Source organism: Fukomys damarensis, unplaced genomic scaffold (genome assembly GCF_012274545.1).
Source record: "Fukomys damarensis isolate Sample0158 unplaced genomic scaffold, DMR_v1.0_HiC HiC_scaffold_21, whole genome shotgun sequence".
NCBI classification, from domain to species: Eukaryota; Metazoa; Chordata; class Mammalia; order Rodentia; family Bathyergidae; genus Fukomys; species Fukomys damarensis.
In genome coordinates, this window is record NW_022900933.1 from 7,688,865 (window position 1) to 7,716,359 (window position 27,495).

General features: G+C 44.2%; 1 protein-coding gene across 5 annotated transcripts in view; it reads left to right on the plus strand.

The window, feature by feature from the left end:
• Syne2 (spectrin repeat containing nuclear envelope protein 2) overlaps positions 1-27,495 on the plus strand; it is a 310,603-nt gene that overhangs the window by 102,143 nt on the left and 180,965 nt on the right. For all 5 annotated transcript variants that reach the window (XM_010602996.3, XM_010602997.2, XM_010602995.1 and 2 more), the window contains 13 exons: positions 8,896-9,054; positions 9,730-9,900; positions 12,251-12,385; positions 14,285-14,443; positions 15,526-15,737; positions 15,880-15,979; positions 16,792-16,910; positions 17,126-17,252; positions 19,132-19,289; positions 20,773-20,920; positions 21,510-22,120; positions 25,162-25,341; positions 26,332-26,482. In XM_010602996.3, coding sequence (XP_010601298.1) covers positions 8,896-9,054; positions 9,730-9,900; positions 12,251-12,385; positions 14,285-14,443; positions 15,526-15,737; positions 15,880-15,979; positions 16,792-16,910; positions 17,126-17,252; positions 19,132-19,289; positions 20,773-20,920; positions 21,510-22,120; positions 25,162-25,341; positions 26,332-26,482 — 2,430 coding nt within the window. The remainder of the gene's footprint in view (positions 1-8,895; positions 9,055-9,729; positions 9,901-12,250; positions 12,386-14,284; positions 14,444-15,525; positions 15,738-15,879; positions 15,980-16,791; positions 16,911-17,125; positions 17,253-19,131; positions 19,290-20,772; positions 20,921-21,509; positions 22,121-25,161; positions 25,342-26,331; positions 26,483-27,495) is intronic.

A 27,495-nucleotide genomic window follows, 5' to 3' on the forward strand; every position in this document is an offset into this window, starting at 1 on the left:
GACTTATGAATTGGTGAGAATAGGGTATTCAAATCACCCACTATTGTAATATTGGGTCCTATATATCCTCTTACATTGAATAGTTGTTTTATGAAATTAGTTACATTGATGTTTGGTGCATATATACTAGGAATTGTTATTTATTTATTTATTTGTTTATTTTTGGTACCAGGGGTCAAACTCAGGACCTTGTGCTTGCCAGGCAAGCGGCAGCATCACTGAGCTAAATCCCTGATGAAACTGCTATTGTTGTTTTTTGTTTGTTTGTTTTTGGTGCTCAGGACCTTGTGCCCCCCAGGTAGGCGGTGGCACCACTGAGCTAAATCTCTTGGCCCCCAATATCTTCTTGATAGATTATGGTTCCCTCTACCGATACATGGTAACTTCTTCATCTCATCTGACTGATTTTGTCTTGAAGTACCTGTCATTGTCACATATGACTATGGCTACTCCTGCTTGCTTTCAGATTACATTTCCAGAGAATATTCTTTTCCATCTTCTTCACTTTCAGTTTGTGTATATTTTGCTAATGAGATATATTGCTTACATGTGCAGAGAGTTGGGTATTGTTTTTATTTATTTTATTTTTTTAATTGTAGCAAAGTTTAATTAAAGGTAGGAAAAGAAAAAGACTTTCCAGAGCAAGTTTGGGCCACGTAAAAATAGGAAAAGAAGTAAACCCCATAGCATGAGGGTGGGCCACCATGCAAGAGAGAATATAGTGGCAAAAACTCAGTATGGGCTGCCTTTCTGTATCATCCACTCCTTGGGCTGACATGAAGTCTAGGCCATTTTGGCAAAAACGTGCCCATGTTCTTGCGAGGAGCCCACATGCAGGGCTTTGGAAACTTAACTGTTCTGCACATGTGTTCCAGCATCTTTTCATGTCTCCTTTTCCAGCCAGTCTTCGCCTTGCCCTACTTTCCTGTCTCATTTTCCCCTGAGACACGTATCCCCTTAATTCTTTATGGGGTCTAGGGCAGTGGAGATCTGTCTTCTATAGCTTCTTCCGGCTGTAAGGGACTGTAGACCCTACCTATTTGGGACCATGTGCTCTCCAACTACCTCAGGGTGCTGTGGCTCACTGGCTGGGTTGAAGGAAAAAAAAAAACTGTTGGGAGACAATGAGAAAACATTCAGTGATGGTTGAGCAGCCTGTTTGATGGGAGAATGGAAGTAACTTTACCATTGTGATGGGGTCACAAACCCCACATATGCGAAGTAGGTCAGATTTCCATAGTTCTTGTGGAGAACAGAGTACAGAAAAGAGGGAAGTTAGATAAATTATTGAGAGCCTGAGAGCCATAGCCTTAGCAAGATTACCCACCTAATGGATCCAACTGAAAACAGGAGCTTCAATACAGGTGCCCACTTAAGCTGTGGTGAATTAGGGTCATTAGTGATTCTAGTTGTGCAGCCAGAGCAATGCTGGAGTCTCTCTTTCTGGAGAGCAGCCTCAGGTATTCCAGAAGTTCTCGGGAATGGCCTTCTTTATCGTCCTGTGGAAATTCTAGTGACCATTTCCCATGTAGGATTTTTATAGCTTGTCATTGCATCCCTTAAGGAAGGACCAGAACAGTTGCTCAGGAATTGGGAATAAGGCTAGGGTCTTGAGGGGGTGTAGGGCTTCCTTTCTTGTGTCCCTATCAGCTTCTTGAGTTCCCAAAGAAACTTTTAGACGTGTCTCCTTGATGTCCCTTACAATGCATGACTGCAACCTGCTTGTGAAGGTGGACTGCCTGTAGGAGTTGTAGAATTTCCTGCTTGAGCTTTATAGATTGCTTCTTAGCAAGCTTCTTCTTTCAGATTGCTGCATAATCATGAAGCACCAGGAAAGCATATTTGGAGTCGATATAGCTATGTAGCTTCTTGCCACTTCCTAATATCAGTGCCTAAGTAAAAGCTATGAACTCAGCTCTTTGAACAGAGGTCTGTCTCTGAGGGAGATTGACCTCGGCAACCTGTTGTGAACTAACAGTTGCATGACTTGCCTTTCAGTGTCCTTTTTGATGTGTGTGAAACCTAGCATGGTTTAGTTATATTAACCCCAGTCGCTCAGTGTCTCTTTGTTTGGGGGGGTACCAGGGATTGAACTTGGGCCCTTGCGAGGTAGGGTCCAGAACCACTGAGCTAAATTCCCAGCCCTCAGCGTCCTTTTTGGACAAAGCTATTTCATCAGTGAATCATACCTCCTCAGGGCCTTGGAAAGGCAGGTCACTGATGTTCTGCCTGCTTGGATAGGTCTCAGAAGTCACTTGTTCAAAAGAGAGGCTAACTTCTGGGCTTTTAGGCATCAGAGAGGCAGGATTAAGAGTAGTGCACATTTTTTATAATAACCACAGGAGTATCTAAGAGCATAGCCTGATACTTGGAAAGCCTTTCCTCTGTTAACCACAAGTGACCTTTGGTCCCAAGAATCACTCTGACGTGATGAGAATCCGGACTTCCAGTTTTTGTACTAAAGTTAATTTTGCAGCTTCCTTCATAAGCATAGCTGTAACTGCTTCTGCTTTGAGGAAGGGTGGCCACTCAGTAGCTACTCCATCTAACTTTTGAAAAGTATGCCGCTGGGCAGAGTTCTTGTCCTAGCCTTTGGGTCAAGACACCCAAAGCAATTTCTCTCTCTTGTGATATGTAGAAGAAGAAGGATTTTCTTCAGTCAGGTATTCCATTATACCATGCAGCAGGATCTACCTGTTGGCTAATTAGGTCAGGGAGACCTGGCCTAGTCCCAACAGGTGAAACCCATTTTAACCTTTGCCTGAATTTGAGAATTGACCCCGAGTTTTGCTAGTAAATCTCTTCGTAGCAAGGGAGTAGGACACTGTGGGACAATTAGAAACTCATGGCCTTTGAAATGGTACTTCAGAACAGCAGTAAAAGGATCTCTGACTAGGGCTCCTCTTGACCTCAACTATGGCTATAGATTTAGAGTAGGGTTTTCCAGAGAAGTCAAAACAAAATGAAGTCATTGAATTGACCCACCCATGATACTCAGCATCATCCAGGGTTCCTCACAGGAGATGGTGATATCTGTGAACAGGGGCACTGTAGGTTCCTTTTTGCCTCTTCAGAGGAAGAAACAAAGGTTTTGGCTGGCTTAGCCCCTCTCTGGGACAGGGACACTCAACCCTCCAGTGCCATGAGTCAGGCACATTGGCTGCCTGACACTCAGAGCAGTGCCTAGGCGGTGTCTTGGTTCAGTCATGGGCCCAGTGTCCACTTCTTGCACTTAAACAGGAGCCTCAGCTGTCCTTGGGTTTTATCTGAGTTGATGTGGTGAGTTTAAAGCATTCCCGGTGGTGATGGCTTTTCTCTTTTGACCCTCCCTCCATATTGTAATTGTTGAGCACAGAAAAGGCTTGTCCAGAAATTGGGTCATGGGGGGGCATCTGAAGTTTCTTCATTAAATGGATGGGAGAGACCCATATCTCCCTAAGAGACAGGTGGGGACCTGAGGAAAGGATCTCTAAAGATCTCTCTCTCTCTCTCTTCCTTGGGGCCACTCTAAATACCATAGTTTCCAGGCTTTTCCCAAGATAAAGGATCACAAAAGCCTGAACTTTAGAGATTTCACTCCACCTTCTGTGTTTTAAGTAGAAACAGTTTAACTAATAAATAGTCTCATAATTTAAACTGCCATCCCACACCCATCTCACCATTTCCTAGTTCATATTGAACTCTAACCCTATTGCAACAGTAGATAAGCTGTTCCTTTTTTAAGCTTTCCTGTTGCCCAAGGATCTGGCCTTGTGGTGAAATCAGTGGAATCTGTGGGATGTGGATGAGGTTTCTCATGCTTGTGTTGGGGCCTATAGAGACAACTAACTAGGTCTCAGGTCCTTGAAATGGTGTCCCAGGTAGAAGGGGGAGACCCGATTTGAGCCCACAAAGTGTCACTTGAGGATCAGGTATTTTGATGTCCCTATCTAAAGTTGGGATGATGACACCAGCATCTTTCGTAAAAGGATAGAAGAAAACCCCGCTGAGGACTTTTTGTCTCTGTCCCGGGGCCCACTAACTCCTTAGGGAGACAGGTATTGGGCCACTTGATGGCTCTTCTTCAGTAGGGTGGAGCCACTTGAGAAACAATGTCATTTATATTTACCCTGATAGTAAAATCTTTGGTACTTTGTTTAAGGCAGTAGAGATGGTGGGGGGACCTTAAAAATACTAAGACACGCAGTCACTTGAGTTATGTTTTACTGACTGCTCTTTTGTTTTACTCAGGCCATCAGGCCCGTGTTTCTCAATTACCTGCATTCTGTTAGAAGAAACTAGGAAGGGAAACAAACATGGTAGAACCCCACATGGCTGATCTAAAGTGGGCAGCCAGTCACATGATGAGAACAGACGTGGCTCTGACTAAGACAGCACCCTGGGAAAGAAAGGGCAGAAAGAGGAGAAAAGTGTAGGAGAGACTTGGAGAACAGAAAGGAGTAAAGTGGGGTGGGTGGCTACGCAGGCAGGCTACCAAATTACTAACAGCCGACTTCCCTCAAAGAGTGAGAAAGCTCAGCAAAGAGTCATGGCGGGCAGAACGATGGGGGTCGACAAGCACACTAGGGTCTGGGCCGTACACGTGCTGTCCAAACAGCCTGTCCTGCAGCTGGATTAGTGATAGGCGCTCTAGCTCTTCTTCACTGACTGGTCTCCGGAAGGAGTGATCAAAGTAGGAAAGAGAAGGAAAGGAGAGAGCAAGGTCACGCAGGCCTGGAGGCCTCCTGCAGCTGGAAATAAAACACAGAGGCCTTGTGTTCCTTCCCCCACACATGGTAAGAACAGCAGGAAACAATTCCTGTCGCCATGAGAAGAATCTCCTGAATTCCCCAGCTTAGGGGAAGGAGACAGGCAAAAGGAAAAACACACAAAAACCTTTGTGAATTTTAGAGACAAACACACAACAGTGTGCTGTAAGGGCCATACCTGCTCTTCTAGCTGGCTAAGCCAAAAGTTACTGGGTTCTAGGTGCTGGAGGCTCCTTCTGGAGGTGGTTTCTAGGTTCTTTTTGTCCTCAGCAAAGAATTGGTCAAGACAAATACAAACAGCAAAGTTTTATTAAAATGGGAAAAGAAACAGGCTCTGCGCAGTGAATTTGGGCCAAGTAAAAGTAGGAAAAGAAGTAGAGGGCACCCTGTAGTGTGAGAGTGGGCCACGGTACCAAAGAGAAAGAGCGCAGTGGCTGGGATTGTTTTTAAATCCAATTTTTCGGTTTGTGTCATTTTTTAAATCTTAATGTAATGCAAATATGTATTTGTAAAGGAAATATAAAAATCACTCTTCTGTGAAAAGAAAAATAAAATTTTGTAACAAAATAATAGGGGAATAACAAAAACTAATATATTATGTATCTTGATCTTCCAAGAATAGCCAAATTGTTACTTAAGAGTATAAGCCTTAGGCACAAAAGATACTTTTACAAAGAAGAAACAAATATGAAAGTAAGTAAGTGAGGCTACATAAGTAGCATAAGTGAATAACAGTGTATCTTCAAATACTTTTTAAACAGTGGAGTAGACACTTCCGGGGAGTTACTTGAACTTCCCCCCCCCCCCCCCCTGTGGTATTTACCCTTCTACTGGTACTCTCAGCTTCTTCTCCTATGCTAGTATCTGGATTGCTTGGGAAAAGCTCTTAGAACTGTGGCTTATTCCCAAAGAACTGGGCACTGGGTCAAAGAAGCTACAAACCCCCACTACAGAAAACAAAGATGCAGAAGAAATAGGAGAAAACAAAGCAATACAATGCCTCTAGTAACTCCTCCCACTCCCTCAGAGCCAATCTAACCGGTCTTTACTTCGATAATTAGGACTGTTTACATTCAGCATTATTATGGAAAGGTGTGTACCACTTCCCGTGATTTTGTTGTTTTTCAGATGTTTGATTTTTCTTCTCAGTTCTCAGCACTTACCTGTTCCTCCTCTTCTGTGGGTAGGATTCCTTTAAGAGAGTATCTTCTGTGGTGCTGACTTAAAGGCCATGAATTTTAGTTTTGCTTATCTTGGAAGGTCTTTGTTTCTCCTGGGATTTTGAAGGACAACTTTGTTGAATATCGTAATGTAGCTTGGGAGTTATTTTCTTTCAGGGCTTGAAATACATCCTTCCATGCCCTCCTGGCCTTGAGGGTTTCTGCAGAGAAGTACCAAGTTGTTCTGATGGGTTTGTCTATGGAAGTTATTGGGTGTTTCTCCCTTGCTGTTTCACATGTTCTTTCCTTGTTCTGTACGTTTGCCATTTTGGTTGTAATATGATCATTTTCTGTTGTACCTGAGTGAGGTTGTGAATGCCTTCTGTACAGGATGTCCACATCTCTCCCAAGGCTTGGGAAGCTTTCTGTTATTTCATTAAGTAGATTTTCTATCCCATGAGTTTGAACCTTGGTTCCCTCTGCTACACCAAAATTTTTTAAGTTTAGTTTTTTAACCATGTCCCAGAGTTCTTTTTTGTCTATAATTTACATTTTTTGTTTTTTGTTTCCCTTTCTTAGTATCTGCATGTAGTAGTTCCTCCGCCTTATCTTCAGGCTCTGAAATTCTGTCTTCTGCTTGGTCCTGTATGTTGGTGAGACTTTCCCGAGTTTTTGATTGCCTTACTGTGCTTACTATGTTCAGGATTTCTGTTTAGTTCTTCTGCATCTTTATCTCTTTGTTGAGTGGCCCTTTCACATCCTGCATTGTGTTCCTTATTTCATGAAGCTGCTTATTTATATCTCCCTTAAAGTTATTTATCATTTTATATATCAGTTCTTTTGAATTCTACCTGCCATTCATCCATTTTCACATTTTACATTCAGTTACTAATGAATTATGGAAATTCGAAGGAATTTTGTTGCCTTGATTTTTTTAAAATTTCTTGTGTTCCAATGATGTATGATTGGGAACTACAGTGAATGCTAAAATTTAAAAGCTGTATTCCAGTAAAACACACATTGCTATGAATCCATCTCAGAATACTTCCCTTAATTCAAACATACTTATCAGTCCTAACCACGTTCTGAGGCAGTTCTGAAAGGCCTCTTTCATGAGTGTCTTCAGCTGCACTGTTGTGGCTGTCTTGGTGTCCCGAATTGATTCAGAATGCCTCACGGTCATTTTGACTTTGGGGAAGAACCAGAAGTCACACCATAGCAGGTGTGCTGCACTGGGTGGGTGAGGACGCTCCGGAATGATTTGTGAGCCTGCCTTTCTGCTGGATGGCGCTGGGCAGCAGCAGCCCCCATGGTTTTGTTGCTCATCACAAAGACACTCTCAGGGTTGGGGATTTAGCTCAGTGGCTCTGCTGCCTGCCTCGCAAGCGCAAGGTCCTGAGTTCGATCCCCGGTACCAAAAAAGAAATAAAATAAAATAGACACTCGCAAAAGAGGACTTCTAGAACTGCTTCAGCAAGTGGCAAGGGTGACGGGACTGGTGTCTGCAGTTAGGGGCTGTGTTTTGAGGGGGATTAATAGCAATGTGCTTTTTATAGTGTGATCACTTTTTTTTTTTGGAGACAGGATCTTGCTGTGTAGCTCAGGCTGGCCTTGAACTCACTATGTAGTCTAGGCTGGCCTCAAACTTGTGGCGATCCTCCTGTTTCAGCTTCCCAGGAGCTAGGATTGATTATAGGTAGGCACCACCATGCCCGGCTTGGTATAATAACCTGTTTTTGTATTTAAACACACACCACGTTTTTAAAACAGCCCTTTAATGTTAAGATTTATGCACCTGCTGGGATGAGTATCTCCTCTACTGTCCTTTGAGAATCTTTTTGTTTTGTTTTTTGTTGCTGTTATTGTTTTTGAGACAGGGTCTCACTATGAATTTGAGACTGACTTGGAACTCACTATGTAGTTCAGGCTTGAACGCACAGCAATCCTTCTATCTCAGCCTCTCGAGCAATCCCAAGCTGGGATTATAGGCGTGTGCCACCATGCCTGGCAAGAGAGTCTTTTTGTTTTGTTACCAGGGATTGACCTCGGGACTACCCATTTGTGAGGCAGGCGGCAGAACCACTGAGCTGAATCCAGCCCTTGAGCGTCTCGCTGTCCAGCCCTCTTCTGAAGCTGTGTTTGTGGCGTCAGGCCCTCTGCCTGGTAACTGCAGTTAGCACTCCAGACTGCTCCCTTCCTTTCTCTTATTCTCATGACTTTTCGCTTTCCTATCAGGTCTTTCCTGATGCCCACAACTCTTTTTCTCTCTCTCTTTGTTAAGTAGGTGTTTTGTAGGAGTGTTGACTCTAGGTCTAAAAGAAGCTGTAATTTACTGCTGGCTTCTGTTCTGCCATGCTAATCTTGCACAAGGCATAGTTTGAAAAAAGATCATTTTCTAGATGTAATGTTCTTTAATAACATTTACTGGTTCCCTTCCCTCCTAGTTTGATTTAGAATAGCTTTATTTTAATTGGTATTCTATGACCTTATTTTCTTTTTGTCAACACTGTATTTTAGTCTTTATTTTATCGACATGTTTGCTGTATGAGGAATAATCTATAAAAGACCATGTTGGTCAGAATCTGACTGTATTAATGTAAAATTTCAGTGTGTGTGTGTGTGTGTGCGTGCAGATAGTACTGGGCATCCAACCCAAGGTCTTGCACATGCTAGGCAAGTGCTCTATCACTGAGTTACACTCTCAGCCCTTCCATTGTTTTATTTTGAATCAAGGTCTCATTAAACAACCTAGGCATCTGTCCCTTGAACTTGCGGTTCTCCCACCTCAGTCTTCTGGATAGATGGGATTACAGGCATGTGCCCCTGTGCCCAGCTCAAATATTTTAAAGTAACATTTGTCAGAGCACAGATTTCCCTCCTTCTGGATGAGTAATTAACATTTCATCGTTTTCTGATGCTATTGTTAAGATAATGTGTTAACATGATCTGAATGTTTTCCTGTGATTCCTCTTTAACTTGTCTTACAGCATCTCATGGCCAAGGGCTCTATGTATGCAGAGCTTTTGGCCAGAACTGAAGAAGCTTTACAGATGGATGTTCAGAATATTTCAGGCTCAGAGTCCCTCCAACACGTCCTCATGGCTGGCCTTCAAGCAAAGACTCAGGAAGCGAATGAGAACATCCAGGTCCCTCTTTGATACTGTCTTTCGTGAATTTATTTCTTACTTCTTAAAACAGAGTGGTTAGTGGGTGGGGAAGAGGAAAGATGGCCCTAAAGCTTAGAAATGTTTTATAAAGTATTTTTAAAAATAATTCAGAGCAGGGCGGGGGATTTAACTCAGTGGTGCCATCACCTGCCTCACAAGCACAGGGTCCTGAGTTCGATCCCCGGTACCAAAAATAATAATAACAACAACAACAACAACAACAACAACAACAACAACAACAATAATAATTTAGAGCATATTGAAGATAAAAGCATAATAAATTAGATATGCTTATGTTTTCTGGAAAAATACAAATTTCTACTGGAAGAAAACAATGTTTTATAATATTTTTAAAAATAATTCAGAGCAGGGCGGGGGATTTAACTCAGTGGTGCCATCACCTGCCTCACAAGCACAGGGTCCTGAGTTCGATCCCCGGTACCAAAAATAATAATAACAACAACAACAACAACAACAACAACAACAATAATTTAGAGCATATTGAAGATAAAAGCATAATAAATTAGATATGCTTATGTTTTCTGGAAAAATACAAATTTCTACTGGAAGAAAACATTTGGTAGCTTATAAATGTACTAAGAAGTTGGGCCAATTTTGAGCTTTTTGTTTTCTTTTGTTTTGTTGTCTTTACAGATCACCATGGTAAAACTTGCTGCAGCGTTGAAGTCCGTTGTTCTGTCACCAGAGTCAGACAGCAGGCGGAAGGTGGAGGAGTCCCAGAAGGAGCTGGAGTTGTGCATGAGGACAGCTGAACAGTTACTTGCACAAAAACAGAGCCCCGGTGGACTCATCTCCAAATACAAGGTAGGAATCCTTTCACTGTCTGTGCGGAGGGTATTTATCATTACTCAGTGTTTCCGTCGTTGTAATTATATACAAAGTTACCGTAACTGGAAAAAAACTCTCCCCATTTTTTACATTGTTCCCCTGAGGCTAATGGAAGTCAACGTTAGAGCAAAGCATATTTTAATGCAAATTTTATCACCCAGCGGCTTGGATGTTCTTGGTGATAGTGTAAAGAGCGTGACTCACTTTGACATGGAGGAAGAATTTAATTTCTCTGGCTTTTTTATCTGTAAGATGGGCATCATAATTCCAGCACTATCCAGCTGCCAGGTTGGCTGTGAGGCTTTCCATGAAAATAAGGTTTGTGAAGGCACCTTGTACAGTGGAAATCCTTTGAATGTATAAAAATACGATTATTATTAAAATGCTTTGGTAATGTATTCGTGGGTATAGACTTAGCTGTAAGTCAGTAACTCCATATGTTGTTTTGTCCAGAGATAGTTTCCCAGTTGTTTTTTCCCCAGGTTTCATAGATAACAGCAACGTCTTAAGACGTAACTAACCTGATTAATGTAAATGCACTATTTTTCACATGATGGGAAATGCTTGGGGATGATTTGAAGCAAAGGGAAAATAGGATCTCCAGGCTAGAACATTGTGGGATGAAGGAATACGTGGTCTTTGCTCATTCGCTAGTTCAGCATCGAGCACTGTCAGTGTTTGCTTCAGACAAGCTACGTACATCAAACGAGGCATTTGATGCGCTAAGATAGGCAGAAGACGCACCAAGCCAGTCCTGGCGGGCCTGCTGCTCCCGCCCTCTGTGGGGAAAGGCGCCTTGCAGGAGCCTGTCTTTATTTTCACCATGCCTCCATCTAGTTCTCTTCCCGGCCTCGACCTTGTTCTGCCTTCCTGGACTATTAACCACACTGGTCCCTGTTTCAGCCATTTCAGAATTGCTTTCCCTGTGACCCTAAAACTTAACGCTGGCTTGACCCTCTGAAATTTGCCAGCCACTAGCTGTCTTTTTTTTTTTTTTTTCTTCCTGCTTTTACTCCAAGTTACTAAGCAGGCAGAATTGACCTGAAGAGGGAGATGTTTTTAAAATTATCATGAGGCTCAATGTCAGGAGGGTAGATTTCGTCTGCCAAACAAAGGTAGACAAAAACTTCAGTGGTTCCTCGGCCCCTTGTGTCACAGAGAGAAGAGCTACATGTCAGGTCTTGGGCTTCATTTCTCCCTGCCCGCCTGGCTCTTGGAATTCTTCCTTTTGGCCTCTGGCATTTAGTGAAGTGGATGCACTTTCCCAGCAGAAGCAAGACTGTGCTGTAAAGCTGTTTCTCCATGGCTGCCCAGGCAGCGCAGGTCCCTGCTAGCTCTTGGGCCCAGGGTCTTTCCCAGGTCGTAATCTAGCAATTAGCAAAGAAGCCTTGGAGGAGGGCTCCCTAGTTCAGCACTGTGCCTCCCTGTAGCAGGCGCCTCATGAGGTAGTGCGTGAGTAAACGAACCCTCAGACTGCTTACTGCCTTCCCCTCCAGGATTTCTTCCCTCTTCACTCTCCTGTCGGTTTCCTGTTCTTTCCACAGGTCTCAAACTGTTTTTCGTTCTGGTCTAGCCCGAGTTTTGCTCTCACAGAGCCTGCCAGGCAAGGGGCGGACACCTTCCTGGCAAGGCCAGCCCCATCCCTGTCCACTGCTGCTCCTGCCCTGTGGCAGGAGGGTCCATGTGGTTGGCCTTGGGCAAAACTTTGAATTGATAAAAAGGTAGTGTGGTCTCCTTTCAGCATAACAATGATTGTACGTGATAGTAAATATTTGCCATATAAAGCTCACCATAAACTCTTATTGCAGTGCTAACCTGTAACACACACTGATGTACTCTTCATATTCTATTTCTTGGGAAGTACACTTGGCTGCCCGATACCTAAAAACTTAACGAGGTTTTAGACAGTTGCCATTGTCTCTTACTTTTAGACAGTAAGCCTTTTAATTATTTATCAGAAAGCAACAGGTTATTGTGAATATCATGACGATACCAAGTATATAACTATATTTAAAGAATAAATCGTTGGGCCGGGGATTTAGCTCAGCTGTTCCGCTGCCTGCTTCACAGGCACAAGGTTCCAAGTTCGATCCCCAGATTCCTAATACAAAAAAAAAAAAAAAGAAAATCGTAATTCTTTTCAAAAGAATTAAAGAGATGCAAAAGGAACATCAACCTCACTGTACAAAGAGATATCTCCTGTACTTCTTGCAGTAGTTGTCAGAGTCCCTTCTGGTTCCTCCTGTCACAGACCTACCAAAGTGGTTTGGAGGACTTGAAAGCGTAATGAAATGTCCATGTTCTTGTTTGCATTTTTTCCCCCCAGGAAGCACTAAAAGTTTCTAATGCCAATAGTCTGGCCAAGTACTTGAAAGCTGTTGAAGAACTGAAGCCTACGGTTCCTGAGGACGCACAGCTGTCTCTGGAAGAGAAGAGCAGAGAGGCCTGTGTCAAGTGGGAGGTAGGACACACATGCGCTTCCGGGGCTGAGCCTGGACTTGGACATCTACTCTGTTACAGGCGGGTGACCCCAGCAGGGGCTGGTCCCAGGTCTGCGTCGGCTGGCTCGGGTCTGCCTTCAGTCTGTGACAGCACCATCAAAATTGCAGAGCACCTGGAGGGAGAGAGGGAGAGCCTGAGGTGTTTTTCCTCCCTCTTTTGGGCACTTTTCTGGCAGAAGCTCTCTTATCCCAGAGCCCCAGCTTCTGATGCATACTTTTCTCTGGATGCCTGTCTGTCTTCTGATTGACCCCTCTGAGCTTTCACCCCTGGTGTGATAACTCCCTGCGCTTAATGTTCTCAGAATGAAATATTTAGTGTGTTCTGCTGTCCTGGTTGCATGTGGACTGAGACAACATCTTGACCCATGTACATGTACAGAATTTCATAGTGAAACAGGTGTGGGCTTTGCGGGCAGGCAAACCTGTGCTCGGACAAGTTACTTAACTTTTAGGAACTTCAGTGATAAAATGGGAATAACATAACCCAGTTGGCAGGATTGTTGCAAAGATTTATATAAAGCATCTGTTACAGAGATTGTTTTCAATAAGCGGTAATTAGTGTTAAAAACGTGTATGTGTGCCTGTCTTCCGGTGTGGGTTCTACATCCTGTGGGTCATTCGGCTGCTGATCAAAAAGTATTTGAGAAAAAAACTTCATCTGTACTGAATGTGGCCTGTTTATTCCATAATATACTGTAACAACTACTTACGCAGTGTGTACTTACATTAGGTATTCCAAGTACTCCGGAGATGGTCTAAAGTATACAGAAGGAGGTTCGTGGGTTCTATGCGAATGCTATGCCATTTTATGTAAGGACTTGAGCATCCTTATGTTTGTATTTATGGGTACAGAGGAAAGAGGGTCCTGGGCCCAATCTCTCAGGAAAACTGCACATATATGGATGTAATTGAATTGAATAACTACTGTTAAAGGTTCTCCTAAAACACATCTCAAAATTAAATTTTAAATTTTAAAAAAGTTTTAGATTTAAAGAATTATTGCCAAGGTAGTTCAGAGAGTTCCAGTTGCCCCAGGCCTGAGCTCCACTACCATTAACACCTTCCATTGGTGTAGTGGGCTGGGCCAGTAGGGATTTTTGTTGTTTTATACTGGGGATTGAACCAGGGCCTGTGGATGCTAAGTAACTCTTTCCCCACTGAGCTACATTATAGTCCTATTTTTTTATTTTGAGATTGACTCTTGCCAAATTGCTCAGGCCGGTCTTGAACTTGCAGCCCTCTGTTTTTTTCAGCCTCCCAAATAGTTGAGATTCCAGGCCTGTACCATCGTGCCCTACATTGATACATTATTATTAACTAAAGCCTGTGCTTTTTTCAGAGCCCCACACTTTCCCCTCTGTCTGTTCCAGGATCCCATCCAGGATTTTTTTATGTCTCCTTAGCCTTAGTTACGTGTTTTCTCCAAGTCTGTAGCTTGTCTTTCACAATCTTAACAGTGTCTTTCATAGCAAAACAGTACTGTTTGTTTGTTTGTTTTTGTTTTTGTTTTTTGAGGCAGGGTCTCACTGTGTAGTTGAGACTGCCCTGGAACTCACTATGTAGCCCAGGCTGGTCTCGAACTCACAGTGATCCTCCTGCTTCAGTCTCGCGAGTGCTGGGATAGCATGTGCTATCATGCCTGGCTTATACTTTTTTTAGTTAGAATCTAAAATTTTAAAAATGTTAATGGTCTGGGATATTTTAAAACATTCTCTTCAAAGATACATGGATGAATAAAAATATTGTTTAAGCTCCAGTTCGTTCTTTTGGTTACTACAGATATTTGTGTTGTTTCTACACAAGGTTTTCAGTGTATTCTGTTCCCATGATTAATGTATTTCTGTTTTTGTTTTTTTCAGTCTCTTCATCATGAAATTTCTTTGTATATTCAACAAGTAAAAATAGACATTGAAAAAGGAAAGCTTAATGACATTATTTCAAAACTTGAAAAGCAAATAAATAAAGAAAAGAAACTTATTCGTAGAGGAAAGACCAAGGGTCTCATCAAGGAACATGAGGTAAAACCAACTGTTTCCACGGAAGTTTTGTCACCATGGTGCAGTTTACGTTAAACGATTGTGTGGGTCTTTAGCCTAGGATTAAGTCCCTGAGGGTCGTTATCGAGGTGGCTCAGGCCCCACCTGCCGCTGTGCTCCTTACTTACTTCAGCAGTGAGATCAGTGGGGAGCTGCCGTTTCACGATTCCCCTTGAATGCATTTCTGCAGCCCTCATCCTGACGGTGTCACGTATTACTGCTGAAGTACCTGCGGGGGCATGGTACCCTCAGCGGTGCAGACTTTCTGAAAATGAGCAAATCAGGATAGAGAGCGATGTGGGCAGACCTCCGTCCTGTTTGGCTGCTTTTACGGATTTGGTAGGGCTGGCCATCTTTTCATTTCTTTTTAAGTGTCCGCTGCTGCGGCTCTCTCAGCGTGAGGCTTTTCACACAGGTTGGGAGGAGAGTTCTTTTTAGTGGCCTCACAGATTTTCTAGTTTTCTTCTGTTTTCACAGTGTGTCTCTTCCTGCTCCCCAGCCTTGCCAGCATTTATTTGATTTCTTGATGATGGCTGTTCTTTTTGGAGTAAGGTTCTCAATATGTTTTAATTTGCATTTTTTGTGTGCTTTCTGGCCCTCTGTACTTTTGGCTGTCCATATTTTGTTTATATTCTTTTTTTTTGGTACCGGAGATCAAACTCAGGCCCTTGTGCTTCAGAGGCAGTCGCTGGAACCACTGAGCTAAATACCTGGCCCTGGCTGTCCATATTTTGATTGGGTTGGAATTAGCCTTTTGAGCCACAGATCTTAAGTCACGCGCTCCCCACGATGCCCAGGGCAGGTCACTCGGTTCCTGCAGAGCCTGGCCCAGGAGACTCCATTAGTGTCCGTCCTGTGTCTTCCCCTCGGAGTTAGAGGGTGTGTCCTTGTCCTGCCACATGCAGCGTCCTTTGTATCGTACCATGAGGACCACAGTAACGGACAACGAAAGAATGTATTATTCAAGTCACACTCACCTGGGAATTTCTGCTTGTGTGTGTGTGTGTGTGTGTGTGTAGTAACTGACTCTCACCTGAAGCCCGTCACCTGTTGTGTCCCGTTAGGCTTGCTTTTCTGAGGACGGCATTGTGCACGAGCTCAATCACCACATCAGTGTCCTGAGGGTGCTGTGTGAAGAGCTGGCTTCGCAGGAGAGGCAACAGGAAGTGAAGAGAGCGCTCCGAGATTATGGACAGAAGAGAGAAAGGCTTCTGAAGAGCGCTTCTGAGATTCTCATGACATTGCAGAGCCCTGCGGGGAGTTCATCAGAAGCCCAGTCAGTACTTGATGAGAATAGCCATGCTTGGGGGTTGCTAGATGACGCCGTCTGCCCCATCAAATGGCATTAAGCTTTGTGCTTTCTCTTTCAGTTCGCATTATTCTCACTGTTTTGAGATGTGGTCTTGATTTCTTCCCAGGGGGACTGTGATCACAACTGAGAGCGGTGGAAAGGATTCCCACAGTGAGGCACCGTGTGCAAAATCAGATGATCAGCCGCTAGCTGAAAAGGCATTAGAGGTAGATAACATATTGTAAAAATACAGTCAGTGTAAGAGGCCGAGTGTATCAGAATCCACTTCTAGCTGTTTGTTTAAGTATTGGTTTTAATTATCTGGTTGTTTACATCAACTAAAAATTCCCACTTAACAAAATGCAAGGAAGACTGGCTTTCGAGGAATTAGAATGCACTGAACCAGAGCTGTATGAGTTAAGTGCTCATAACTTAATCTTGCTCTGAGGATGTGGTTATTTCAGGAAGACGCCACACTGAACCACCATGAAGACTTTTCTGTGTCAGTTGCTTCTGAGGGTGGAAGATGCTGGGCTTGTTTTGCACCAATGCTTCTGGTTCATTGAGATGAGCTGGTTCATGTATCGTGTATCTGCTGGCTGTCATGTATGTCACTTCCTTTGGGAAGTGAATTTCCCAGATTCTTGAAGTTAAGTTGCCACTTACTGCTCGTGCCCAGAGCACCAGATAGCACATGCAGGAGAGGAATGAGGTACATTTGCTTTTGGAGCAAATGCTCCGGCTCCTGCTCCTGCATGATGGGCTTCTGTCTGTGTCTGACTGGCAGGAGGGCTCACTCAGCAGCGGCGTTTGAGGCAGGCAGTGTTCCTTTACCCGTGAGAAGGTGAGACCCACTCTGATAAATCTCCTGTGGCCTATGGACATGTCTTGCTCTGAGCTGAGAAACTGCAAAGAAATCATGTCATCTCTTGGTTTGGGATAGAAAGAAGTGACACTGTATCTTTGAACATAAAGCGTGTAGCTCTTCCAGGCGGTGAGTGCGTTTGTGATGTGTCTGCTGTCTTGCATATTTACTTAGGCAACGGAGCCCATTAAGGATTTGAGCCTGGCCTCGGAGTTAAAGCCCCAGCAAGAAGAAAGCATTATGAGAAAGGATGAAAAGGATGATAATGCATCTATAAATAAGTTGCAAGAGAGGTAATCTCTTTTTAAACATCTGGAAAATCCAAAAATCCTTCATCATTCAGAACGTGTTTTTTAACAAGTCTTATTCTTTAATTATAATTTTGATGCACAGTCTGGTAAATTAAACAGAAGTTCACTGGGATTTCTTCACGTACAATTGACGGTAACTTATAAAAATTTTTTGTCTTATTTTTAAAATTAACATTTGCATTTCATGTTTTCCCCAGATACGATGCACAGAAAGAGATTCTTGAACTACACCTGCAAAACAACAAATTCAGGATTACTTCTGATTTCTCTAATGAAAAGGAAAGAAGTAGTGCTTGTCTGCAGGATAAACTGAAAGACCTGCAGGTAGCTACTGGAAATGTTGTTTCTCTTTTATTAAAAAAGAATGCCACCATGAGTGTGGACATGCCTATTTTAGTTGAGGTGACATACGCAGGATGTATCACAAGAATTCTCTTTGTTGGGTTGCATTCCTAATGTCACCCTGTTCCAGAAAGTGATTTGTTTGCAAGTGCCAAGTTTAGGAAAGACTTTGATTATGGTCTAATCAGCTACTCCAGATACTGTGGCTTATAGAGATTTTGATTGTGTTTAGGACTTTAGCTAAACTGATAAAAAAAAAAAAAAAACAGCTTATTTGAGCCAGGGATGTAACTCAGTGGTGCTGCTCCTGCCTGGCAAGCCCAAGGTCCTAAGTTTGATTCCTGGTATCAAATTTTTAAAAGCTAACATATCTGAAGGCAGTTTCAGGCTGTTCCTGTGTTGCTCCAAAATTAATACACTAGTAGCTTTGTATATTTGTCTCAATCATTCATCGTCTCGACCCAATTCTCACATCGTCGAGAGTTGCTGTAATTTGTGTCGTCTGTGGACTGACTGTCTGATACGGGCGATGCGGGCAGGCGGTGGAGGGAACGATGAATCGTCCTCCTAGAATGCAATAGCCTTTGACTCTGTTGGTACAGAAATGACAGTCAGTCAGTGGTGGGCACACACATCATAAGCTTTACAAACAAATTCCTGAGTTATTTGGAAGATTAGCAGCGTAATGGTCTTACTGCATGGGTTTCTGAGTGCATTAGTGAACCTTCATGGGGGAGCCCATCCATCAGGTGAAGAGGGCCCAGTGTGGGTCCTGCAGTGTGCACCCACATTTTCCAGATTCCTTCACTTCCTTCAGCCAGCTCTCAGTCATGCTCTATTCCCCTGAATAAGCCAGTTTTATGTGTTTAAAATCCCTGATGTTCAAGTGATAGATTTAGCATGTTTTCCTCCCGACTCAGAAACTATCTCGAGACCTTTCCCCACTGACTGAATATTGAGTTGATTAGGGAAACTATATTATACTTTGGAGAAGTGAAGAGCAGATAATTCTGTTGATCCCTCACTAGTGTTCTTATGCAGTGCCTTAAAATAAGACATTAGAATAGTGTAGAATTGTAGATGTTTTGTTATAAGCATAAATTAATGTCACTCACTTCTTATGTGTCTTACTGACCTCCAGACAGTGCAGGGCAGACTTCTGTGACCTCCAGTGGGTAAAAGACATTTACCCTTCCTAGCAGCATTTATATTTTAGTGAAGAAAACAACCTCGTAGGTGGATAATCTGTATTTTACTCAAGTTTATGTTTGGAGAGGAAAACACCTTTTTTTGTAAAATATTTAAATTTATATAAGAAAAGGTTAGGCAAATACCTGGGCCGTGTATATAAAACTTGCTTTACTGCATGGGGCAGGAAAGTCCAAGACTTTCACTCTTAAAGCAAAAGTCCAGTCATTAGTCTTTCACATCCACCATACTGTACCTCGTAAAGTATTTTCATCGGCTGCTTATTTGTGAAATGAAACCTTCACTACAGTTTTCTTTTTAATGTAGAAGGTAGCAGATTTACTAGTAGAGGAAACAGAGTATCTGTTCCTCATAGCTGTGTATCTTTCTGAATGTGTTCTGTGTATAGTAAGGGGAAAGGCATTTGGGGTTCCTTTGAAAGCCGTATTGTCAACTCCCTTCCTTTACTGAATGGGTCTTTTGAGAGCACAGTTAATATTGTTCTTCCCTCTAGGATAGTTCATTTGTAGATGTTTAGAAAATAATTTAAAACACATTTTCACATGAAACATTCTGGTTCCTCCTGCAGTAGTGAGTGTCTCGCTTTGTAAGAATAGAAGAATAATTGTGCTTATTAATTTACTGGTTGATATATTAATTTATGTTTCACTAGCTCCTAAAAAATGAAACTGATGCTTGCTGGAAAGAGTTTGAAATCACCTCGTTGAAATTAGAAAGTCTTCCAAGCCACCTGGAGAAGCCTGTCATAGTTAAGGCAAGAGATACATTAAAGGGAAAAGAAAGCGACTTTCGAATGCTGCTTAAGGCCAGGTATGATTCTGAGATCTACCATGAATTTAATGCATCTCCTCAATTTTTAAAAATCATCTTAAACAAAACGATTACTACACTAAGTATGCTATTTTGTTTAGTTATCAAGACAGGCTAACATCATTGCGTTAGCCCAGCTGTCTGTTGCTATAAAAAAAAATACCTGAGCCTAAGTCACCTTCAGAAGGGAGAAGATTTGCTGTAGCTCACGGTGTCAGTGGTTTCAGCCCAGGTGCCCTGGGTCTGTTGCCCTGGGACTGAGGTGGCGCTGTACGCCTGGTGGGGGTGCGTGGTGGAGGAGGTCTCTTCGTTTCCTGGCAGTGGAGGAGCAGAGAGAAAAGGGGTTCCAAGTCCCCTCGACCCTCCTCCTCGGAGGTGCATGGCTTCCAGTTGCACCAACCTGAAGACAAATCCTGTAAGTGATGGGCCTTTGGGTGTCAATCCAAACTATAGCCACCATGACTGTCACTTCACCAGTGAGAAAACATGCACGCAGACAGGGTGTGGCAGACATCCAGGCCGTACTGGTGGCCAGAGATTGCGGTGGATCTTAAGGGCTCCCCGTTCCAGGGTCCTGCTCTCCCCACTGTCTGTCCTTGGGCGTGCATTTGGCTAAGTCGCGTAAGCTGTCGGTGAGAAGCTATTTCTTCATCTCTGAAGTAAAAGTGCTGTTGTTAATCCGCGTTAGTAAGATGTGCATCGCATATGTGTCCCCAGCACTCGTCCCCATTCTACATAGGAAGCAACTGAGCCTCAAAGTCTGTAACTTTAGCCACAGTCACACATTTCAGGTTTTTGTTTGTTTGGTTTTTTTTATCTGTAGAGCCTGTTATTTGAAACCTGTAATGTGGAGTAATACTTATAAATGGAAATATAAATTATTCCTTAGTTGTAATATAATTATGATTTTTTTTTTGTCATCAAATCAAAGCTAAATTACATTCAATATTTAAATTTCAAAAGGGAAGGTATTGGTTAGTATGTTTAAGAACAGTTGTCCATGCTCTTGTTGCTGTTTTTTCGGTACTGGGGATCAAACTCAGAACCTTGAGCTTGCGAGTCAGGCCAGTGACCACTGAGCTAAATCCTCGACCCTTCCGTTCTGTTATTTCCATTTAATTAATTGTACTCCTTGGATATCAGAACATGTTTTAGAGTGAAAGAGAAATCATTGACAAGAATATTGAAACAGTAACACTGAGTTGGAATTGGCTAGGGCCAAGGGAATGCATAGCTAAGCAAGATCTCTTACTAAATGCATGTTTGTTGAATGCATGAATCAGTGGACAAATTAAAGAAGAGAAAGAATACGTTTGGTGTTTCAGATGTGTGGATTTGGTTTAATGGGATCCGTACATGGCATTATGGATGTTTTCTCTGGGTCATTCTTTCCTGTTTGTGGTCACGTAATGGCGTTTGTGTGTTTTTGTAGGATATTTTCCTGCTTTCATTTCCCCTCATGTCTGGCTTATCTTTCACCCAGAATGGAATCCCTAGAGCGGGCCCTACAGGTTGTGATGCCCGTGGAGAAGGAGTTGCTACTCCTGTGTGGCTTGGACCTGGGCCTCAGGGAGGTGGCTGTCCAGGAATTCCATCTCATGGACGCCGATGGCATTCACCAAAACCTGAGGGTAAATCGTTCCTCCCAGTGTATTGGCAGAGTAATCAGGGATTTATAGATGGTTATGTATTTTTCATTATTTATTGTAATGTAGACTTAAAATATAGCCGTGACACAAAAATCTTCAATAGTTTATCAACTTGTTATTCATTTCTCAAGTCTCCAAGTCCTTGTAACTTTGATGGTAGGTGCCATGGAGTAAATACCAGGATATTTTCTTTGAATACGCCTTCCTCAATGACTGAATTCCTAGATACCGTGTTAGATTCATTGGCTTAAGTTGGCGTGTTTTATATTTATTCCAGATTCTGTCTTAAAAGTAATTTTTAGATCGTGTCACTGTTCTCTCAACTGTTATCTCTGTTTGCTTTGTAGCAATAGGTTTGTATACTTGTTTTCTTTTGGGGGTTGAAACATCAGGAGGGATGTGAAATGGGCTGTCTCATCATTTGTAATTAAAAACGTTTCCTATGTTAAAGCTCAGCTTTGGTTAATCTCAGAAGCATTTTCCTAGATCAGATCTAGTCTTGTGATTGACATTAATTTCTGACTGGTAGTTTTCTTTTAGTCTCTTCAAGTTTTTAACTTTTTTGTTTTAGAATATCCAGGATTCCATTGCAAAACAGATCACAATATGTGCTGATTTAGAAAAGCCAGGCAACTTTGTCTGGAAGGGATTACACCCCGATGACGGGTGCACCGCGCAAAACATTCTACTGAGATGCAGAACTCAGCTTGAGCAAATCAGCCACAGGGCGCAGATGAGTCAAGAGGCCCTGGCTGCTCTAGAGGAGCTTTTGTCTTCTCTAGGAGCCCTGAAGCCTCCTGAGGAGCTTGTCATGGACCAGTCAGCCTCAAATGTGCAGGGGGCGCCAAGAAATACTTTAACAGGAACAGATGCAGAAGGAGAAATTCAGCTGATGAAAGACAGGGCTGGACAGCTGGATGAGCGCTTGAAGATGCTTGGTGCAACCTTGAAAGACACCGGACAAGGCGAAGACACCACTTGTGAAAAACTTGTGGATGCTGTGTCCACAAAGTTACTAGACACATGGGGCCCTGGCTCACAGTGGGAACTCGCTGAGGAGAACAGACTCCTAGAGGCCTGTAGCTCCAAAAATAACGAGCTCTTCAAAAATATTCAAGATGTGCAGAAGCAGATCAGTCAGATTGGTCTTAAGGATCCCACTGTTCCCGCTGTAAAACATCGGTAAGAATAGTGACGCTCCACCCATTTCCGCCCAGGGCGACCCCTCCGTCTTTCCATCTGTCTCTTCTGTGAAACAGGCACTCCTGTGTGTCCGGCCCCTCCCTATTCAGGTCTCCACATTCATCTCAGTAGACTTTCAAACAAGCTTCCACCCTTACTGACACAGGGCCTCTCCAAAATATTAGACGTGTGCCTTCTCACGGCGAAGTGAGGTTTGTGGAAAGGCCACAAGTTACTTCAAAATCCAGCCGTTGTGCGTCTTGCAGAGTCTTTTAAGGGTGGGAGATGGGCAAACAGCACAGTTTGACATGACAGGGACTGCTGGAAGAGGATGCACGCACATCTTGTTCCTGCAGCTGCCACGTTACCTGGTCTCCTCCTCTTCTCCCGGGAGGGTTAGGGTGGTGCTGAGTGGGAGGATATGGGGCTGAATTCAAGAGGCAAGTTAAATACTGATTGTGGAGACTGAGCAGAATTGGCGTAGACTGGGCTGGCAGCCTCCCATGTACGGACCTGCTGTTTTCATTCCGGCATTCAGAGCGTGTCCTCTGGGTCCTGGAAGTGGAAATGTTTGACAAGAGTCCCCTTTGTGGAACTTTCCTCTTCCCGCTACGTCTCTCTCACTCCGTGTCTCTGACCACGCAGGCTCAGTGGTTTCTTGAGGGTCTTGAGCTGACCAGGACACCGAGGTAGCTAAGTGCACCCTTCTCCAATTTCCTCTGCCCTCAGGCCCCAGGACACTAGAGGGCCCAGTTCACAGGGAGGCGCTGAACTGATTATCAGTGTACTTGTTCCTTTAATACATTTTCATTCTAGATGTATAAATCCTAAGTACATCTGAGTGAGAAAACCATGTTTATACATTATAAATTACTTTATTAAGGTAGCTATTAAACAGATATATACTCTGTGCCAAGCACTGCCGTAGGTACTGGGGATGCAGCAGTTAACACAGAAATGCTCGCCCCTTGTGGAGCACGGTATCTCCTGAGAAGAGGGAGGGGTTTCCTTTGGAGGTGGTGAAGCCTGTGGGGAATGGAGCGGAGGTTGCGACTCGGCAGAGGTGTGAGGAAGGCTACCCTGAGAGGTGGCCTTTGAGTCCAGGCAGACGCAGGGCAAACCGCGTGACCATCTGGATGCAGAGCCTTGCGGGCCTGGGTGCTGCTGACGGGCCAGGCGTTGGAGGAGAAGGCCCAGCCACGAGGGCCAGGGGTACGAAAGGGCCCGAGACGTCGTGGGTGGGGTGGGGCTGGGCCCATGCAGGGTGTGGAGGTCCCAGGATGACCTGGGCCGTCTGAGTGACATGAGGTGAGAGCGGAGGCTCTGAGCAGAGAGACGCGATCGCGTTCGGGCAGTAACTGGCTTTCTCCAGCTGTTGTGTTGAGACTGGATGTAGGAGCTGAGAAGACGCCATCCGCAGATGAGATCACAGAAGCATGGACGGGCGGGAGTTGGCGGAAAGTGCTGAGGTCCGGGTAGGGTCCTCAAGGCTTGTTGGCACGTCGGACATGGCGTATAGAGAAAGGTTAGAGTCAAGAGTGGTTCCAAGGTTTGACCCCAGCAGCCGGAAGACCGGCTCACCTTCGCAGATGAGAAAGCACAGTGCTGTCGGGCGTGAAATGAGAGATGAGCCGTGCTCAGCTTTAGAAATGCTCAGTTTGAAGTCCTTCTGGGACGTTCAGACGGTGACCTGGCCAGGACTCTCAGAAGGAGATGGTGGCGGGAGAGACGTCTGGGTGAGAGGCGTGCGTGTCAGAGTGTCGGGGGAGGGAGGTTGCTGAGGGCGGCAGTGTGGGCAGACGAGTGTGTTCAGGGCACTGAGAGCAGGCCGATGTGGAGGAGCCGGCCGAAGAAGGACTGGCGGGGGCCGGGAGGAGAGTCTCGAGTCAGGGAGCCAACTTCAGTAAGGAGGACGTGGGCAGCTGTGTGACGTAGGAGCCAACTTCAGTAAGGAGGACGTGGGCAGCTGTGTGACGTGCTGTTGGTGGGTGTGGGGAGATGAGGAGGGCGCAGCTTGGATTTCCCACTGTGGGGTGACTGAAGACCCCTGTTCCACCCACACTGTTGGGTCCTGAACCCAGGGCCTTCACACTGAGCCACACCCTTCAGCCCCTTTTCATGATTTATTTTGAGACAGGGTTGCCCAGGCTGGCCTTGAACTTGTGATCCTCCTGCCTCAGCCTTCCAGAGTGCTGGGGTCACAGGTGTATGCCACTAGGCTTGGCTTAGTCAGTGGAGATCCTGGCAGTAGTTGTGGTGGAGGTGAAAGTGTAGGAGTGGATTCACGAGGAGATTGGAGAGGAGGAAGTCGAGGCAGTAAGCTGTCAACCAACCGTAGGTGAGCTGAGGTGATACCACCAGGGTTCATTTGTAGGTTCAAACCCTTAATTAAGTGAGCACAGTAGCACACATTTGTAGTTCTAGTTAATCTGGGAGGCTGAGACAGGAGGATCACAAGTTCAAATCTAGCCTGGACAACTTAGTAACTTAGCAAGACCCTGTTTCAACATTTAAGAAAGGACTGAGGATGTAGTTTACTGAGAAGGCCCTGGATTTAGGGAAACTTTCTGTACACAGGGTGGAAGTGAAGATTCCCTTTCCGCTGTTCCTGGCCCCTCCCCCTACCTTGGGAATTGTCATCCACCTCCTGTCTCCTCCCCGAATACCCACACCTACTCTCTTCCTCTCGGGTGCATAGACACACCTTTAGAAACATGAAAGAAAGGGCTGGGGATTTAGCTCAGTGGTGCCACTGCCTGCCTCGCAAGCACGAGGTCCTGAGTTTGATTCCCAGTACCAAAAAGAAAAAGAAAAAAATATGAAAGAAAAATGTCTCTTCTAATGGTTTTATGTATTTCTTTAAAACAGCAAATTAGTACCCTGGAAATGCAGAGCCTCCTTGACTCTGTGACAGGAATGTGTAACTTCATCATTAACCTCACGGATACATGAAAGTTAGCCCATTCCCCCAGATGATGTAATGTGTATGGAATCACACTGGTTAACAACTGGCTAAGAGGCTTTTCTCGTCCATAATCCAGGAAAAAATCCTTAATCAGACTGGAGAAGGATCTTGATGGATATGAAGAAGAGAAAAAACACTTACAAGAAATGGCAAATTCTCTTCCACAATTCAAAGATGGCAGAGAAAAAACTCTGAATGAACAGTGCCAAAATACTGTGCTCTTGTGGGAGAGCACAAAGACTGCTGTCACTGAGTGGTAAGGGGAAAGAAATCCCCCCTGAATCTGAAACATGGTCTGAACGTAGTTAACGTCTGGAAAAGTTCATGTTGAAAATACACTGGTGCTCAGTGCCAGGGCCTTTGCCACACGGTCCTGCAGCTCAGGGCGGTGTCACCTGTGTGTCACAGAGCGCATGCCCTCTTTCTCTGGGAGGAAGCTGCAGGTTTAACCTATTGCTGTGGGAAGTCCTGGGGGCTTCAGCCTTGCTGGGGGCTTCTCTTAGCTCTGCAGCTCCCTGGTGGTCCTCTCTGCAGGATCCTGTGTGTGTGCCCCTCCTTTGGGCACCCCTGGCACCCTCATGCATGGAAGTCAGGCCGCAGCCCGCTCTACCCTCTGACTCACTGCACAGCAGGGGCTTGAGGGCAAGAATCTGAAGTCTGTTCTCCAAAGTCGTCGACTGAGTAGTCCCTGGCCACACTAGACACCAGGGGTCCAGCTGCTGCATTCTCTGCACTGATTTACTTTCTTAAAAGGGTGAACCTACAGTGAGCTGAATAGACATTCCCGTAGGTGACCTGTGGCTTGCTCATGAATTTGATGTAAGCGCCAAGAGTAATGCTAGCTTGTCTCTCTTTTCCAAATGTCTTCTGGTTAACAATGAAATTGAGATGCTGATCTGCGGGATTATGTATCCTGTGTTTCCCTCTAGAACGTCCATCTGTCAGTTTTTAAATATTGATCTGGTGACAGTACCAATTCAGGGATGATGTCACTATCTGTTTAGCAGATAAAAACGTGTGTCATCATTTATAGGTTATATTGGTGAATCAGTATTATAAACCATCCTGAGAGGCAAACTCCTTTTTAAACTTGTTAGTCAGCTGGGGATTTAGCTCAGTGATGCCCAGCACCAAAAAACAACAACAAAAACCCCAAAACTTGTTAGTTGTTAATTGTTTTTATAAAGAGAAAGAATGATTTAGATAGTTGCAGTTGATCAGCTATTTTACTTTCTTTTCTCCACAGTCTTGAACAGTGTGGAAGAGTTCTGGAGCTTTTGAAGCAGTATCAGAATTTTAAAAGTGTCTTGACAAATTTGATTCAAAAAGAAGAGAGTGTTATCTCTCAGCAGGCTTCATACGTGGGCAAGGAGAACCTGAGGAAGAGGATGGCGGAGGTGAGTGCACCCCGAAGCGGGTCTGTGCCGTGACCTCGAAGTTGAGCCTGCCCGTGAAGAAGATCATAGGAGCAGAAACGAAATCGGTTTTCTGTTTTGTTGTGTTTTTGAGACAGAGTGTTGTTGTGTAGTCTAGGCTGGCCTGGAACTCTCTGTCTGTATGTATTGCCCAGGCTGCTCTCAAACTTGCAGTCCTCTTGCCTTAGCCTCCCGGTGCTGGGATAACAAGATGGCACCACGACATCCAGATAAATGAAGTCATACTTGAAATCTGGATGCAGCGAAGTTACCGGTGGTGACTATTTTACCAGGTATCGCAGAATGCAATGGGTTTAACACCAGAGCTTGGAAAAGAGCAGGCACTTGTTGCTGGCGGGTAGCTTCTGTTTGAGGTTCAGTAATGGGGCCGTTGTCCCACTGAGGGCTACAGTCACCCTCAGCAGCTGCTTCTGTGAGGCTGTCCAGCCCTTACTCCACCTGCTGCCTGATAGAACTCGAGGGTCCCCTGCAGGTTTCAAAGAGCGAAGCTGGCAGGAAAATCCCCTCTGTTGTTAATGCACAAGGCCAAGGTTAGGTTTCAACCTCTTGCTTCTGTGAAGGTCGATGAGCTTAATCTCTACGTTGCTCCGTCTCTGTTCACAGCCTCACCAATTATGACTCCATAGTCTCAGAAGCATAACATTTTTTGAACACTAGATGTCATTCTTTTCTAAGTTTTTACGTACAGTAGACATCAACTACAGAAGAATGGAAGAGTTTGTAAAAAATATGTCACACTATATTGTACATCAGAAATTTGCTCTTCCTGGGGTTATAAGTGTTAAACTGGAGTGCTGTTAGTGCCACAAGCATGTGTAAAATGTGCCCTGCTTGATACACTTGGATATAGAAAGCAATTATTAAACTTCCTAGTTGCTGAGCACAACTTAGGAGAAGTATAAATAGCCTGGATTTGCACAAATAATGTAGTATACTTAGAACTGTTAACAGGCTCAAGTGACATGCAGTGTCAC